This window comes from Falco naumanni, chromosome 17 (genome assembly GCF_017639655.2).
Source record: "Falco naumanni isolate bFalNau1 chromosome 17, bFalNau1.pat, whole genome shotgun sequence".
NCBI classification, from domain to species: domain Eukaryota; kingdom Metazoa; phylum Chordata; class Aves; order Falconiformes; family Falconidae; genus Falco; species Falco naumanni.
This window is the reverse complement of record NC_054070.1, coordinates 1313072-1331252: the sequence shown is the minus strand read 5'-3', so window position 1 is coordinate 1331252 and position 18181 is coordinate 1313072. Positions and strand designations below refer to the sequence as shown.

Below are 18181 nucleotides of genomic sequence, written 5' to 3'. Positions count from 1 at the left end.
CCCAAACCCGGCCAGTGCTCTCAAACCCGACCAGTGCTCCCAAACCCGACCAGTGCTCCCAAACCCGACCAGTGCTCCCAAACCCGACCAGTGTTCCCAAACCCGACCAGTGCTCCCAAACCCAACCAGTGCTCCCAAACCTGACCAGTGTTCCCAAACCCAACCAGTGTTCCCAAACCTGACCAGTGTTCCCAAACCCGACCAGTGCTCCCAAACCCAACCAGTGCTCCCAAACCTGACCAGTGTTCCCAAACCCGACCAGTGTTCCCAAACCCGGCCAGTGCTCCCAAACCCGGCCAGTGTTCCCAAACCCGGCCAGTGCTCCCAAACCCGACCAGTGCTCCCAAACCCGACCAGTGTTCCCAAACCTGATCAGTGTTCCCAAACCTGACCAGTGTTCCCAAACCCGGCCAGTGTTCCCAAGCGGAGTTGGGACAAGCCATGGCCGTGGGGATGAGAGCACGGTGGCACCATCAGGGCGGCTCAGCGGGCCCCATCCCGCTGCACAGGGGGGGACGGTCAGTGTCCCCCCAGCCCTGCAGCACTGCACTGGGCACATCCCTGGCACCAGCGGGATCCGGGGGCCAAGGGCTTGGGGGCGGGGGGGGGGGGGGGGGGGGGGGGGGGGGGGGGGCGCAGGGCTCAGACGGGGGGTGGGGAGGGGGGGGTGTGCAGGTTTGGGGCAGGGCAAAGCCACCCCTTATCCCCAGGGTCCCTGCCTCGTTTCCCACCCTGCCGTGCCCTGCGCGGGCTGTGCCGGGCTCCCCACCGGGATGCCCAGCTCCATTTGCAGGGGTGCTCAGCTCCCCCGTGCCCGGCGCTCCCGGTATCTCTGTGCCCGGTTCTCCCGGCTCCCCCGTGCCCGGTTCCTCCTGGCATCCCCGGACCCCGGGGTGCTCCCTGCTCCCCCATTCCCGGTGCCCCCGTGCCCGCTGCTCCCGGGGCAAGCCCCCATGGCCGGTTCTCCCGGTTGCCCGGGCCCCCCGGGGCCTCCCCGTGCCCACGCGCCCCCGCTCCCGGGGCGGGTTCGCGATGCCCCGGCCGGTGCCAGGTGCTCCCCGCTCCTCCTCCGCTCCCCGCCCCGGCCCGGCGCGGCCCTCCCCCGGGAAAGCGAAAGCGCGGCGGGCGGAAGCCGAGCGCTCCCCGCCGGGCCGCTCCGCACGGGGCCGCTCCGCCTCCGCACCGGCGCCGCTCCGCACCGGGGCCACCATGGCTTCCATCGGCAGCTTCTTCCGACGGAGCCTGCGGCGCTCCGGCCGCAGAGGTGAGGGTCGGGAGGGGCCGCCGGGGAGCACCGCCCCGCGCCGGGCTCCGGGAGGGCCGGTGCGGGTGCCGGTGTCCGTGCCGGTGCCGGTGTCGGTGCCGGTGTCGGTGTCGGTGCCGGTGCCGGTGCCGGTGCCGGTGTCGGTGCCGGTGTCGGTGTCGGTGCCGGTGTCGGTGCCGGGACCGGTCACAGCCCCGGGACGGCGGCTGCGGGAGCCGACGGCTGCCGTCGGAGCGGGGACTTTGCCCGGCGGCGCAGCGCGGCCGCGCCGGGTGGGACCGACCGGGGCTCCGGGGAGCGACACCGGCAGCGGCACCGGCAGCGGCAGCGGCGCGCTGCCCCCCAGCCCTGCCCGTAGGCGCTGCGGAGCCCAGCCTGGGCCACCAGCCCCCGGGGGTCACCGCATCTCCCGGGGCTCGCCCCAGCCCCCAGCCGTGCACCCCCTCCCCGGGAGCTGCACCCCACCCCGGGAGCCCACCCCGTCCCGGAGGAGTGTGCCCCCTCCCCAGGGGTTCACCCCCTCCCCGGGGCAGCCCCTCCCACCACAGCCCCCTAAGCTTTCCCAGCCCTTTGCCCACCACGGGCGGCATTGCGGGCCTCCGAGCGAGGGCACGGTGCCCCCCGGGCAGGCCAGTGCTGCGGGCAGTGGGTCCTTGGGGATTTGTGAGTTTTTCCGAGCTACGGGATGGATTCTCGGCGTTCCCTGGCCCACCGCATCTCAAGCCTTGGGGCAACCTGTGGCTTTGGGGGGGTCACTGCAACACCACCCTACCCCCCGTCTGTTTTGTGCTGGCTGGCTCTGGCCCTGGGTGCGATGAATGTGGTTTGGAGCTCAGCAGGAGAGGTGTGAGAACACCGAAGCCGTTTCCTCTCGACCGGGCAGGTGGGCGGCTGTGCACCGGATCAGCGCCACAAACCCTCGTGCCAGGCCAGGAGATTCCGGCACACTGCAGCAGCCCGGGACTTTTCCAGGAGGAAAGAAACAGGTTGTGCCGCATCGTAGCGTGGGGCTCAGCCCTCGGCTGATAAGGAAACCCGGCTCTGGTCAGGGAGGCTGTTTGTGCAGGAAAATGTGTTTTTCTTTTACCACTGGCAGCTGCGGTGCCATGTCTGCGTGGGCTGGGGTGCACCGCGGCAGCCTTTGCCCTCTCCGTGCCCGGCACAGGGGCGGGTGAAAATCCTCAGCCCCAGCAGCCCCTTTCCATCCCAGAGCTGCGTGGGCCCCCCTGGCCACCTGGATCATTCTCCTCCTTGCTCCTGCTGCTGGGGGGACTGTGGGGTGGTCCCCAAGTCTTCCCACTTGGGCTATGGGAGAGTTGGACAAAGCTCTTGTGACAGTGGCTCATGCTGCCGGGACACATGTGGAACTGGGAATCCTGCCGGTTTTGGGGAGTGCTGGAACCCCTGATGCCACATTAAACCCATCTGACGCTGCGTGACGGTGCATGGTCCTGTACATCCCCAGAGCTCGTTTTCCAGCGCAGGGGTGGGGTGTTACAGTCTCAGGGGGATTTAGGCTCTGCCAATGAGGGCTTTGTGGCCAGACCTGGTGCAGGGGAGCACTGTTGGGTGACACCACGCTTTTGGCAGGGCTCGCCACACCGGCTCGCTGCAGGCAGGCCCGCGGGTCCAGCTGCAAGGGGCAGAGCCGCAGCCTGGCACGACTGGCCTCCCTGGAGCAGCGGGTTGTACTTGGCTGTTTGAAAACCCCATGGACAAGATGCAAATCCAGCCCTTGCTTGAGAGTGCATCTTCTGTTCTCTGAAATGCAGGACGGGACTGGATAGGCAGGATTCAGCTGGCCTTTCACCCTACCCTGGCAAGCTGCGATGGGAAAACAACAGACACGGGTGCCCAGCGAGGACGGGGGATGCCAGCAGCCCTCCTTGCTGCACAGCCTGGTTCCAAGGGGTCCTGGCCCTGTAGGTGAGACTGGACTGAAGCCATTACTGGAGCATCCCAGGGAGCGGCAGGAGAAGCAAAGAGCATCTTGTCAACCTTTTTTCCCTGGCCTGGGGCACCTTGCTGAGCTGTCATCCAGGTGATCCCTGCTGAGGACAAACCAGAGGTGTCTGCAGCTGGGTCTCATCCTCAGGATGCTCCTGGGCTTCCCCCTGCTGCAAAGGGACCTCTTTGGGATGACTTGCACCTTGCCAAGAGGAAGGACTTTGCATGTGGAGGTGGAGCAGCCTCAGGGTGCACACGGGTGAGGCTTCGTGCATCTCCCCACCCCGACCTGGAAAAGGCGTTTCTGGTCCCTGGGAATGGACATCCCATGATGGGACTGTGAGTGTCACCTCCTCGGATGAGCTTTCTGCTCCTGTCGGCCCATGATGACCTAGAGCAAAGGCTGGAAAGTTGTTTCCAGACTAAAAGAGGTGGCTACGGAGCCAGAGGGATACGGGGATGGGATGTCCACCAGCACTGCTTTTGGAGGAGGATGTCATGCACGGGGGAAGAAGGACGATGGGAGCAGCTGGCCATGGCCAATGCCTTGCTCTGCCAAACTGCAGCACAAGTAAAAGAGCCCAGAGCCAAACTCCAGGATGTGGAGACAAATTGCAGGAGTTGGTTATTTCATCCAGCCACACAATTGTTTTCCTGCCTGTTATTCCTAGGAGCAGCTCAAGCATTTCTGTTCCCATCATAATCAGAGACAAGACCAAGCCCAGGACAGTTTCAGGGCCCGGGACCGGGGGTTTAGAGTCATAAGCAGCTGCTGGGAGAGGGCAGAGCTGCGGCACAGCCTGGCTCCAGCCTCCCGTCGGCGTTCAGCTCCTCTCCTTCCCAGCCCCCGGGGCTCACTGCCCCACCATGACCATCCCAGCACCCTTGGCGATGCCGGCTTGGGCTCCTTTCACTCTTCTTTCTAGTTTTTCAAGTTATGATGGCTTACTCTCGCCAGCCATCCTCCCCACCTGCCCAAACAAGAAATGGGATGTAATCTCAGGGAACTGCTATACTTTGGGAGCTGTGGTTTAGGGAATACCCTCGAGCATCTCATTTGCAATCAGCAGTTCCCAGGACTGAGGACATCTGGCTGGGAGAGGTTGGGATTCATCTTACTGGAGCCTTTGGAGGTGCTCAGACAAGATCTGTGCTGTTTGTTTGCTTGTTTTTCCCCCTAAGGGAATAAGATTAGCTGCTCTAAAAGCATTCCCACACCTTCCCGCAGATGCTTTCTGCAGAGACTGTCTGCTTTCCACTGTCACACATGCTGGCTTCGCTCTGGGCGTCCGCCCCTCTGCCCCTGCTGGAATGGGGCAAAGCGGGGCTGGGAGTGTCTGATGGCAATTTGATTTTCCCCAGAAGACTCATAAAAGCCGTTTTGCCTTTCTGTGTCCCCAGCTGTTCGCTGCCAGGGACCAAAACACCCTGTGCACCGGGTGCCCATTCCCTCCAGCCACTTTGCCCTGCTCCTGCGTCCCTCTGTGACTCCTCTCCTGCCCTCGGGACAGCTCCCACCTTTCATTCACTCTGCTCTGTTTTTCTGTTTGGTTGGTTTTTGGCTACAGAAGCAAAAGTGGACGCCTCTGCTGCAGAAAGCAACCCCGCACGGGTGCCGCAGAGGCCAGGAGAACGGAGCTCTGTCTATTCTGCTGGGCAGTTTTTCTTCGAGTACCTGGTGGTGGTGTCACTGAAGAAGACATCAGACGGACGTTACGAACCCAAGATAATCTACCAGTTCCCAAAGGTATTTACTCCCATCTTTCCAGGAAGATGAGTTTTCCAAATTGAGAGAAAAAGGGATTGTTGCTGCTTCCCCATCACTAGAGCCAGGGGAGGAGACAGAAGAATACCCTGTGCCCTGCAGATGCAGACCCAGACCCCAGGGCTTTGCCTGCCATGGGTTGGGGTTGCTGGGACCTGCCGGTCCTTCCCTGTGGTCCGAGCCCAGGGCCACAAAGACCAGGAGAAAAATCCGAGGGGTGCTCCCTGTCCCCCTATCCCAAAAGGGGAGACCACAGCAGTGAAATCACACCCTGGGGAGGTGGCACAGGAGGAGACCCCATGTTCGCAGAGGGGGCCCTGGGTGCCTCTGCTTTGCCCCATTATCCATGGGGTAAAAGAGTCAAAAATTGCATTTTTTGGGAGATGCTTGTCCAGGGATGTGCAGGCACCTTCTGCTTTGGTCTGAGCTGGGGGCTGCTTTGGAACACACCCCATCCCACCCCATCCCCTGGGACTATAGGCACCCTCCAGCACCCTGACTCTTGGCATCATTTCATTCCAGCGTGAGAACTTGCTGAAGGGCCAGAAGGAGGAGGAGGAACGCCTCTTGCAAGCCATCCCCCTCTTCTGCTTCCCTGACGGCAACAACTGGGCCCCCGTCACCGAGTTCACCAGGTACCTACCCCGTTGCGGGGTCTCGGCCGTGGTTGCCCACCCCTGAGGGCTGCAAGGGCCGTCCCGACCCCACGCATTGTCTCTCCTTGCAGCGAAACCTTTTCTTTCGTCCTGACCAATGTGGATGGCAGCAGGAAGATCGGCTACTGCAGGCGGCTGCTGGTGAGAGCATCCCACCGCCCCACCGCCCATCGCTGGGTCGGTGCTGGCCGTGCCACCCCATCCCCGTGGTGGGACATGATGCCTTCTGCCATGCCCAGAGTACAGCTCTTGGGCATGTGCCTTAGAAAGCCACTCACCTTGACGAAGATGATGACAAGGGGGTTCCCAAAGGATTTTTTTTGGAGCTTTCTTCTGCTGAGGCATCATCTGGGTGCTGGATGGAGGAAAGCAGTGCTGGCTGTAGCCCAGGGCTGGTCTGAAATGCAGCCAGGAGATGCAGCAGTTGGGAGGTGCCGTTCCCTGTACCAGTGGTCGCTGCCACCCCACCAATCTCCTGCAGCTTCCCTGGCTCCTTTCCCCTGGCCACAGTGCTCAGGGTGGCTGCAAACCCCACTCAGGATTGGGATGGGGATGTGTGCGTGCCCATCCAGGTGCCAAGAGCCTGGTGCCCTCAGCCCCATCCCCAGAACCTGCTTCTGAACGGGGGTTGCCTTTCTCAGCTCATGCATTTGGCCAGCTCGGGGGGCTGCGAGGTGTGATGGAGGTCTTCCTTGGCTGCTGATTTATGCACAGCCTGCTTAAATAGGGCCATAAAGCCGCAGGGCCATACGCCACAGCTTGGTGATTTGCTGGACCCCATCACCCTTGCACTCCCTGGGGAACTTGCCCACTTCTGGAGCCAGGGCTGAGCTCTGGCTGTTTGGACTGCACATCTGGAGCGCTGCAAATGGACCCAGGATGGTCCAGTTGGAAAGGGAAAAAAAGCCTGGGCACTCATCTCGGTGGTCCCCGTTCCAGCAGGAGGCAGGATTAGCCCCAAGGATGGTGGGGCAGGACATCTCAAAGGACTTGTGTCAGGGGCAGGAAAGTTTGGGAATATGCCATTGCCTTCTCCGGACACCCTCTGCTTTTACAGCGTCAACTGCATCCTTGGCCTGAGCTCCAGCTCTGAAAATCCCCAGCGGGTGATCGGGTATTTTAGCAGGAGAGAGTGGGGCTGGGGGGGATCTCTGGGGAGAGAGTGAGGGTGGACGATGCTCCAACACTTTTCCCATCCTCTTCCAGCCATCCGGCCGTGGCGTCCGCCTCCCTGAGGTCTTCTGCATCATCAGCTGCCTGGGCTGCTTCGGGCTCTTCTCTAAGGTAGGGATGTGGTGGCACCACCTGGCACGGCGCTGGCCCAGGCTGCCACTCTGTTGCCTGCTGGGATTTCCCAGCTCATTTTTTTTCTCCCCCAGATCCTGGATGAGGTGGAGAAGAGGCGCCAGATCTCCATGGCTGTGATTTACCCCTTCATGCAGGGCCTTCGGGAATCACCCTTCCCAGCTCCAGGGAAAAGTGTCACCATTAAAAGCTTCATCCCTGAGTCAGGCACAGAGGTTGGTAGGGGTCTCGGGGGCTCAGCGGCCCCTCCCGGGCTGCTCTGATGTGAGGAGCCTGGGCTATCTCTGGGATCATCCTCCCCATCTGCAGCACCCATAGGTGCTCACTGGAGCAGTGGGTGGTGGGTCAGGCTGCTGGGGGCCTCCTGCCCTGGGAACATGGGTGCCACCTCCCTCCTGGTCCAGGAGGAGAGCAGCAAGCAGTGAGGATGAGGATGGAGCCCACCCACAGGTGATGCTGCCCCATCTTCGCAGCTCCCTCAGCCTCGGGCTGGAGCCGCCAGCACAAAACTTTCCGGACGCTGTTTCTGAACGTGCTGGTGCTTGTCCAAGCGGGGCAGCACGCCGGGGCTGGAGCGGAGCTGGCTGCACCCCGCTGGGCCCCGCGTTCACACCTCGGGGTGCAGCAGGCAGGGCTGCTGGGGTGCGTGGGGGTGCCGGGGCTGTCGTGGGGGTGTCACGGGCTGCAGCCTCCCCTCGGCACCGTGGTGCTCAGTTCTCAGCCTCGACACTCGCCCCAGTTCAGCAGGATGAGCGGGCGGCCGCAGCGGCACAGGCATGCTGACACGGGCACAGCACCCGCGGGGCTCCTCTCGCCCACGCACGGCCCAGGCTCGCACGGGCAGAGCCTTTTACTTGGCTTTTTCTTCCTCTTGTGGCAAAGCTGGGGTAGAAAAATGGGGAGGACAAAATAACCTCAGTGCTGAGCACCCCAGGGTTGCATCCTGCCAGGGTGGGTCTGAGAGCGAGACCCCTCTTCCTTAGTACAATTTAGCAGCCGGCTGTCGAATTGCAAGAGATTTCTTCATCCAGGAAGGCTTCTGCAAGGGTTTGCAGGTTGCTCAACGCCCTGGCTGCGGGCCAGGCCGCGTGGATGGCGGCTGGGGGCGATGGGGAAGGAGGCTGCACCAGGGCGTTCTTCGAAAGAGCTGCACTTTGGGGCTCTGGGCGGGGGTGAAAGCAAGTCGAGGAGATCAGTGAGAAAACAGGGAAAAGGGGTGAAAATAAATCCTGGGTACTGTATGGGCTGGGAGCTGGGGATTGTGCAGGATTTGTGCTGGAATGGGGCTGCGGAGCCCAGCCAAGCCTTATGCTGTTGGCTGGGAAGATGCTGCATTGCTGGCAAGGTGGCCTGGCACGTGGAGGGGGGGGATTTCCCCCCTCTACAGCTGAGGAGAGGGGCCAAGGCTTCCTCATGAGCTGCACAGTCCTATTAACCCTTCAGCCGTCACCGTCCCAGGGCTGCCTGCAGCACAGCAGATGTTTCGACCAGGTTTGGGAGACTCTTGTCAGCAGGACAGACAGGCCACCTGCAAATACCCAGCAGGTAACTCGCTTTTGGGCCATCCTGGCTAGGAACAGGCGAGCCGGCCCTGCCAGGGAGGCTTTTGAGGAAGCTTTTGTGGTTTTTATAGCAAAAGTCATGCCCTCATCCCTCCTGCCTTTCCTGGAAGCTGCTGCTCACAGATGAGCTGGCAGACACCAAGGCGGGGGTACGTCCCCCTCCATCTCCTACCAGGGACTTGTGAGCGCTGAAGAAAAGAGGCATTTTGGTTAAAAATGCAGAGCCCAAACCAGTAAAGCCCACGGCGCACATCACTGCTGGCTTCCCCTGCATCCTCAGCGCTGCACAGCCCAAACCTCCAAGCAGGACAAGATGAGGTTTGTCCCTTCCAGAGGGACAAACTCTGGGTCATTAATTACTCCCAGATCACCCTCGTGGGGGGCCAGGGGGGTGCGGGGGGGTGGGTGGTGTTGTACCTCCTAAGCTGGGTTTTGGTGGCTCTCCCTCGGCAGCTCATCGAGCTCACGCGGCCCGTGGATGCCCACCTGGAGCACGTGGAGTTTCAGGCTCTGCTCCAGCGGCTCAGCCCCCACCTCATCCTGCCCATCTTCGCCTCCGCTGTGCTGGAGCGACGGCTTATTTTCCTGGCAGAGGAGCTGAGGTGAGTCCTGCTCTGTTTATTTAAAAAAAACAACCAAACAAACAATAAAACCCCTTGAAGGAGCGCAGGATGCAGCTCAGGCTGGGGTGGGATATTCCCTCGGAGGGGTGAAATCACCTTTCCTCATGCAATGCCCCCATGGTGGCTCCTTGTCCTGCAGCGTCCTGTCGCAGTGCATCCACGCAGTGGCTGCTCTCCTCTACCCCTTCACCTGGGCTCACACCTACATCCCCGTGGTCCCCGAGTGCCTGCTCGACACTGTCTGCTGCCCCACACCCTTCATGGTTGGCATCCAGATGCGGCACCTGGAGCGGGTCCTGGACCAGCCGATGGAGGAGGTATTTCATCCGGGTGGGGGAAAGCATCTGGATGGAGCCAGCGGTTAGTCTGTGATGCTGGGTTTGGGTTGGCTTCGAGGCTGGAGGCTCTGGTTGTGCCCTTTCCCCATCCAGGAAGGCTGGAGATTGGGGCTTCTCACATCTGCCTTCCTGCTGGCACCTGGGGCAACACCTCTGCATCCCCCTGGGTGCTGCCAGCCACCCCGGGACCCACAGCCCTGCCCTGGGGGGCTTGGGGAGCTGCTGTTGACCAGGCTGCCTGTTGGCATCATCCCAGCCTTGCAGAAGTGGGGATAAGCCACCAAGCCTGCAGCAAACACGGTCTCTGGGGGATGCCCTGGTACCCCCTGCCCACGTCCCTCTAGCACAGAGGGGCTGATCCCTCTCCTGCCACCCTCGCGGGCTGCGGACACACTGGTCTGATGGCAAAACGGGTGGGAGGGAGCCCAGATGCCTTGGTAGGGCTAAACACATCACTCTCTGCTCTCTTCCAGGCTCTGATAGTTGACCTCTGCGAAGGGAAGATCCTCCAGGCGGTGGGTCCCCCTGCACAGGGCGCGGGGCTGCGGGTGGGCTCGCTGGCCTGGGTGGTCCTGGGAAGGGCCCCTTTCCCCTCGGTGCCAGCTACAACATTTGGGGGGCAGACACACCTCAGTGTCACCCATCCAGGGGGAATGTCCCATGAAGGGATGTCTCCGACCACTGCAGCTGCCTTGTCGTGAGCCAGAGCAGCAGGGTCCCTGTGCTGGTCATCCCACTCCCTGCATCGCTGCAGCAGCCTGCAATGATAATTAATTAATGAGTTCTGCAGAAAGCCCCACTGATGGGCTGCACCAGCTGCTGGCCACGGCCACCTGAGCTGGGTTCCCACCGGTGCCGGGTCCTTCATGGCCCCGTTGCCTTCCAGGTCGGCGATGAGGAGGAGATCTTGCCCATCAAGCTGCAGAATGAGATGCTGACATCTCTGAACAGGCACAACAACAACAACAACATACACAGTAAGGACATCCCTTTATATATGTGTAAAACACACACAAGCTGCCCTCCACAGATGACCGGGGCCCTCAGCAAAATGATTTTCCTAATAGGACCTGGCCTGGGATGTTTCTGCCCCCATTTGCAACAAAATGCCACCACAGGAGGGAAACCCTTTGGCCTTTCCCCTGTCCTGCGAAACGTGAGAGCAGGAACAACTAATTCCGCTGAAAAAAATCAGGTTTTGCTGATATTTAGCCCACAAAGGTGCCACCACCTTGGAAAGCAAACACAGCCAGTGCTCCCTCAGCAAGATCAGTCTGGTCTTTGTTTACTGGCAGAGGGAAGTTTTAAGCCATTTCGTGGGATGGAAGCACAGACTGTGGACCGGCCAGGTTAAAATAAGCCTGTCCTTTCTGGTTCAGAGGTCCCACCCCACCTCTTGTGCTCCGTGTCCTCTTCCAGCATCCGAGCAGGTGAACACTCTTGTCTCTGAAGCCTTCGTGCAATTCTTCGTCCGAATGGTTGGCCACTACCCCTCGCACATCAAGTGGAGTAAAAATGGCTCGGGCACCTTCCAGGAGCGAGCCTTCTGCAAAGCCATCACCTCCAAAACCAGCCGCAAGTTCGTGAAGAAATTTGTGAAGACGAACATGTTTGCCCTATTTATTGAGGAAGCAGAAAAGAGCAGGATCCCACAGGAAGGTAAACAGCCCCCTCTCCCCTTCCCGCTTCGGCTGGGTGAGCTCTGCAAGTCCTGGGCTATTCGGGGAAGGGAAAGATGCCCTGTGCCCGGAGGGGGATGCAGCTCGAGGCTGAGGATGCTCAGGGCAGCGAGTAGAACCCATGTGCTCTCACGAGCTGCATTTCTCTGTCCCTGTCAAGCAATCAAAAAAAAAAAAATCCCTGGGCTCATTTTAGATCTTGTTGCTTGACCAGGGACAGGGCAGGCTTGCTGAGAGCTCAGCATTTCGGCAAACATGCCAGTAGCAGCGCAAATATTTGGCTTGGATGCAGGCAGCAGCTGGGAGCTGGCTCCTGCCTGCAAGCCCTGCCTCATCCCTGCCACCAGCTCGGGCACAGACCTGTGGGATGTACAGGGCACTGAGCAGAGCTGAGCCTCCTCCCAGCCCAGGACAAGGACAGACGGGGTGACGGGGGTTGAGGAAGCCACCCAAGCCTTCCACCAGTGGCCAGGGACATCCTGACCCGGCACTTGCCACCCCCAAGGTGGCCAAGGTCTCCAGCCCCCCTGCAGCCCGCCCAGGGGGCTCGAAGCCCAGCACGACTTTGGTCGCCGCTCACTCTGCCCTTTTAGGTCAGGTTTGATCAGGCAGACACGGACCTGGGTCTGCCGGGGTTGGGGGAGAGGGATGGCACAACCCCAGCCCTCCCATCGCATTCCCAACCTCTGTCACCTTCTCGGCTACCCACATCCCCAGGGTCTCCTGCTCTTGCTCTCCCTTGGTGCTTGGAGAGGAACCACAAAAACTGGAGTGAGCACAAGGGTTAAAAACTTACACTAACCCAGCATAATAAAGCTCTTTTTGGGTGGGTGAGGGGGGTGGGAGCGATCGCAACCACCCCCTGGGTGCAGTCACCCACAGCCCAGCCGCCTGGCTCCCGGGGGGCACGCGCGCTCCCCAAGACGCAGCATCCCCAGCCCCAGCGCTTCACCAGCAGCCTTCTCTCATCCACAGCGTATTTCCAGCAGAAAATAGCAGAGTACCACGAACAGAAGAAGCACCGACGGGACTCCTGAAGTCCAGCCTGGGAACACGGGAGCAGGGCAGGTCCCCGCCAGCAGCACTGCGCTGCGCAGGCTCCACAGCACGCCGGACTCCGCTGGGTCTGTCCACCCGTTCTTGCCCATCCGTGACTCATGAGATGCGTGGGCAGCTCCAAACACCAGTTTCTACCCTTTCTTTTTTCCTCAGGGCATCGCTGCACTGGAAAACTCTTTTGCACAGAGCTAGCAAGTAGGCTGTGATTTCTTTTCCAATCCTGCTAGCAACAGGGACGAGCCGCCACCGGCGGTCCCATCAAAGGTCGTAGAGTAATGATTAGAGAGAAAGAAAGAAAGAAAAAAAAAAAAAAAAGGTAGGAAATAGTGCTGTTTTTAATTAAAACAAACCTAGGTTTTGCAAATAAGTAACATCCTATTGAACAAGCTTCCGAGGTTTCTATTATTAACTGTTTCACTTTATTTTCTATCAAGAGATGTTCATTGTTAAATACCAGCAGGAACGGTTGCGGTGGATTTTAGCAGTTTCCTCTACAGCAGCTGTCTGCTTCACTGGTACCACTTGGAGCCCAGTTTAGCTCTTTAAAGAAACAAAAAAATTCTTTTCCAACAGGTTATTTATTTGTGCTGTAAGCAAACTGTGAAGGCCACAGGGCTGTGTTGGGTAGGAGAGGGAAACAGCTGAATGACAGCTTTGGGCAGGGAGGAAGTATTTGTTAAATCCAGTAGTAAAACATGTCGACATCCTCCTCATTTCTGGTTTTGACGCCAACTTCTTTCAAAACCCTGCAGTTCATTGAAGCACTGTCTGAAATGTGATGCTTGCCGCAAATATAAAGCTAAATAATGGTCCTCCCCCGCTCCTAATGCACTCATCCAGGGAATAAATATTTCAGCAGGGGAGGCCGGTGCTGGCTGCAGCTCTGCCCGGTTCCTTCCCACACTAACTGGGGCCAGACACTTCTCTCAGCAAGGGCTGGAGGCAAAGGCGAGAGCTTCACCCTCCTCCCCGGGATGTTACAGCCAAGCTGCCACATCACTCGGTACCCACCAGACACGTGCAACTGTTATCAAAAACACAGGTTAACACAACTTTCGCAGTGGTACCAAACGCCGCGGTGAGAGATTTTACATAAACACTAAAAAAGCATCAGGATGTCTGCCAGGCAGCTTCGGCTTTCAGAGCTGTTGAACATCTAACGAAAACAAGACGGCTGTAAAGGGCGTTTATTTTCGAAGTAACTATTGGTGCAGTCATGCACAAACGCAACACAAACCGAGGGTGCAAACTGGACAGCAGCAGAACGCTCTAGCCCTGCCGAAAGCAAAGGGTTGATTTCTGTCCAGCCCTCCCCGTGTCTTTGTAGGGGGGAACAAGAATTATTTATTGGGGGGGGGGGGGGGGGGGGGGGGAAAGGCTATTTTTGGCACTGTGGGTATTTTCTCTGGCTCCACAAGTTCCCCCTCATTGGTAGAGAGAGGGTTAGAGGTTTAACTACAGGAACTTCAAGGTTAGTGGTCTTTTTCTGTGTTGTTTTTTTGTTTTCGTGTTTGGTTTTTTGGTTTTTATTTGTTTTTTTTGAGTTTTGTTTGGTATTTTGTGGGTTGTTTTTTTTTTTATTTGAAAAAGCTCACCTGCCAGCAGAAAATTTTGTATGCAAAATCAAGGGCACGTACCAAGAATTGATCCTTTTCAAAAGACTGCTTCCCTCTGCCTTCTCCTGCTTGTTCACTATTGTTTTGAGAAGGTGCTGACCTTTTTTGTTCCAAAGCGTTAAAACGGTCTGAGAAAACTGGAAGTGGTCCTGGCTGTGGTAGTAGCTTTTTAGAAAAGAATTAGAAATCATGTAAGGGACTGGGTTGTGGGGTTGCTTCACCTTCTATTACATTTTTCTCTGGCAGGAAGTATTCTTTAGCTGCTGAAAACATACACAACAAAACAGCCCTTAACTTTTTTTTTTAAAATAAATGTTCAAATGTAGCCAGTGCTACAGGTGTCAGCAAGGGTTAACTACAGTGAGTTAGAAGGGTTGGTGCTACTGTGAGTGACCACTGGTCAAAGAACAGGTTGAAATAGGATATTAAATTACTTAAAGCACTTCTCCTTTCAGTATTGTTATGGAAAAAGGGACCTAGATCCACTCCCTGTGACCAGCCCAGGGAAGAATCCCTTGGGAAGCGCATTGGCTCTTCGCTCAGTTTCTCAGTTGGCTACAGGGAGACAAAAGGAGCAGGTTCAGAGCAACAGGAGCAACTGGGCACTTCCCTGGCACTAACTTCACTCCCCACCATCCAGCAGCAGCTTCAGAGCTACAGGTGGTGGCCGAAGATGCTGGAGAGAAAGAAAACAAGCCCAGGGGCATGACGTAGCCCAGGGCCTCCAAATCCCCCCCTAAGCTCCTCTCCCATCTTTCCCTTTAATTACGCTGTTGCTCTTCCTGACAGCTCTGTCCTCCTTTCCTAAGCCTGTGTGACTAATGTTGATCCTGATCAGCAAGTTTAAAGGGTTTCTTGAGTTGGGTTGGCCTGAACATTGAAAAGCAGCTTGGTATTATCATGCCTGCTTACTCACCTGACTGGTGCAATCTGGCAGGAGCTCTGGTGCCCTCCCTTTAATGCCCAGACTGCCTAGGGAAGCATGCACATCACATGGTGAAGAAAGAAGACACCTGAAAAAGCAGATGCTGAATAAAATACCCTATTTATTTCTTTGAACTCCATCTGCCTCTCTTAAACTACCTGCTTCTCGGTGGGGCACTGCATTTGCTGCTAGAGACACTGGGCTAAAAACCGAGCTGGTGTTGGCGAGGAGCAGGGACACATCCAGCTGGGCTCAGGTCACATCGAAGCGTATCAGCAAAACTTGCAACGTATTCTTAAATTCTTCTTCCTGTTCAAGATTTGTCTCACACGTGATCTAAGTCTACAACAGTAAATAAAACAGTGCCAAGAAATGTTTCCCTGAACTGGAAAGTGCTCATTTATTCTGCTAAATTGTTAACATAGTTCCCAGCATCGTATTAGTCAGCTCACGCTCGTGCAAACAACTCCCAGGCACTGGTTGGGAGTCAGCTCAGGAATCGCTCCCAATTTGTGGTTCAGTTCCTGCTACGCAGCTGCCCTGCTTGGAAGATAAGTTTCACGTTATGGCATGCGTCACCCTCTGCCACCTGGCCTCAGTGCCAGCAAATAGTCCTGGGCATATTTAACCTCCCAGAGTCAACGCAGTCGTCATTGCTAAGTGCCCTCAGCCTGCTCCAGCGCGGTAACACACACAGCTCCCACCTCAGATTGCTTCCCACCTGGCTATAACCCCTGAAACCTGCTGCAGGCTTCACCTCCTGCTCTCTGGAAATAATTAAATTTCTCTGCAACTCCGTTCCAAACTCAAAGATGGGCATAGCAGCACCGGAGGTACCTTGTGCATGCAGGGTAGGAAGGGAAGAAGAGAAAAATACCAGTAGGAAGCAAAACCAACACTTAGATGAGACAGAAACAGGCCCTGTGGTTTCTTTCCTGTTAAACTCCTTGCCAAAGCAAGGGAATTCCTTCTACCAGTTCCTGGGAATTTCCTTTACCAGTTCCTAAAAAGGCAACAGTCCAACGCCAAGTGGAAATTTTCAGCTTGCCTTTAGTTTTAGGGGAAGACTTGCTTAGCAGAGAACAGGTTGTATTTGTTTCGAAGGGAGTACACTCGGACACAGGTGTTCCAGGAAGCTCAACAGGCTGCTGTTGCAAAAGATCTTCCTTCTGAACGCCACAAAGTGAAAAAGCGTGTCATCAGATCAGGCTGAGCCTGCAAGAAAACCGTTCCCCTTCTCAACTCCTTGAGCAGCCTCAGCCCTGCAAAACATATCTAAGATAACCTACGACCACAAACAAGACGGCGCTGCAATGTGCAGGTGCCAGGGGTGAAGTTAATTTACTCTATTATTTATTACGGGCATTTATACAATACCTATATCCACAGCAACACTTTATATGGCTTACGTTACCAGCAGTAACTATTCCCCGGTAACACTGAAGCTCCACCAGGATAGAAATAGAAATTTTTTTCCTGGCTGGCTGAACACGGAGCGCATTCAACCTTTCAGGTGGCAAAAAGCTCAGGAAAAGGTGCCCTACTGCATTTCCTGAACATCAGAAAGCTTTAGCTCAGATATGTTTTGTAAAGGAAAGTTTGGTCTAGACAGCCCTTTAAAGACTTCAGTTCTTCCACCAGTCTCAAGTTATCAGTGACAAATTATTTGGAGCAAGTTAATCTTAAACCCCTGACGACTGAGAGCATGATTCCCTTTGTCTGCATTCCTAGAAAACCACTTTACACCCCAGGGAGGGACCTTCCACTCAACCGAGTTTTGCACCCACTTCATGCTGACGAAAAGAGAGATGGTTTGTGGAAGGGGAGAGGGGCCCCCAGCACCATGAAAACCCTTCGGGTTTTGCCTTGCAGACTTTGCCTTGCTCATTCACCAGCAGCAGGGGCTGGAGGGTCTAGATCAAACCTTCACCCAGCTGAATACAGTTAAACCTAAACAAACTAGTTACAGTTGTAAGATACAGCTGGAATTTAGGTGATACTATAGAGACAGCTGCCACCTGACACCCCGGAGATGCTCCCAGTCCCAAGGCACTTGGACCCCAATGTTTCCAGGACACTCAAGAGCCGTGTCCCAAGGATGCAGGCAGAAAACTCTCCTTCAGGCTTCAGCCTGGCAGGGACCCTCTCTGCAAGCCCCCAGGGCCGGGTCACCCAGAGCCTGCCATAAAATACCTGCTCACGAGCATGCAAATGCCTGGGAGCTCAAGGGCGAAGCGGGGAAGCCTTCTTTAGCTTCCCCCTCGCCCTGCAGCCGTTTCTCCTCTCCCCAGTGCCCCAATCCCGACACCCTCAGACTCACTCGTTAAAACAGTATCACCCCGTGCGAAGGAACCAAGACTCTTCCACCTAAAGAAAACACAAGAGAGAGAGTACGTCCACACGCTAAACGCTCAGCTGAGGACAGCCTCTCTGTTCCACTTCCAACACCCCAGACAGGGGCCAGCCCCAGCTCTTCCCTTGCAGACACACGGGCCCTGGAGCCGAGCTCCTCCTGCGCTCCCCGCCGAGCCCCAGCAGCCCTGTGTCTTTGCAAGGACAAGGACACAGCTTCGGAAGACTGACCTCTGTCCGTGATAGCCTGACCTTAGGGAGCTGGAAGAAGGGGTTTAAAAGATCTCCAGGAGCTGAATTCTCACTCCACTTCCCGAGCACATTTGCTAATCGCTCTGGTATCACAGGAAATACATGTCACCAGTTCCTGTGGCCAACTGGGAGTTTGATTTATTGGTGTTGGGGTTTTTTGTTTGCTTTTTAGCAAGATGTGCTTAATCCCTTCAAAGACAACACATGCAGTTGTCTTCAGGTACTGCTGTGCTCTGGGTTCTCAGTAGACAGAGCCGTTTTCTTACCATCTGGAGTGAGAAGCTCCATGGTTTTCACGGATTTCAGCCACCAGGTTCCTAGTGTTCCCCACCATCTCTCAAACAGCTCCTCGACAGCCACAGCAGATCCTGCTCTGGAGACACACTTTGCTCTGTACAGCATGCCCAGGCATTCTGTTCAGGGTCTGAAGCTCCCCTCAGTGCCAGGGCCCATGGCACACATTGCACTGCGCAATTAAACCCTCCATCAAATCTAATTTAGCCTCCCTGATGCAGTTCACCACATTTAAAATGGTATTAAAACAAAAAAAAAAACCAAACCCACCCCAAACTTACTGCACTATTTAGCAGGAAAAAAAAAAATACCAACCAACTCTTGGAGATCCTGGAATGACACCACTATGCCCATAAAAGCACTAGAAAACTGCTTTCTAAATCGCAGGCAGAATTGTACTTCAGAAGTCTAAGTAGGACAGAGCAACACACACATCTGAAGACAACTGTTGCTCTCACAATTCTTATTTATTAAGAGCAGAAAGGAAGTTTTGCTTAAGTTTTGTACATAAAAAAGTAAAGAGTAAAATTTTATTTTTATAGTC

The 18181-nt window shown here is 56.5% G+C and overlaps 1 protein-coding gene across 1 annotated transcript; it reads left to right on the top strand.

The window, feature by feature from the left end:
- The first annotated feature begins 1032 nt into the window (after positions 1-1032).
- On the top strand, positions 1033-14079 carry DENND2D (DENN domain containing 2D). The gene is made up of 12 exons (XM_040616952.1): positions 1033-1264; positions 4780-4958; positions 5499-5611; positions 5704-5773; positions 6839-6916; positions 7012-7152; positions 8953-9101; positions 9262-9439; positions 9934-9975; positions 10347-10437; positions 10880-11119; positions 12115-14079. Exons 1-12 carry the CDS (start codon positions 1033-1035, stop codon positions 12174-12176), a joined length of 1575 nt encoding a protein of 524 aa, XP_040472886.1. The 3' UTR covers positions 12177-14079.
- The last annotated feature ends 4102 nt before the right edge of the window (positions 14080-18181 follow it).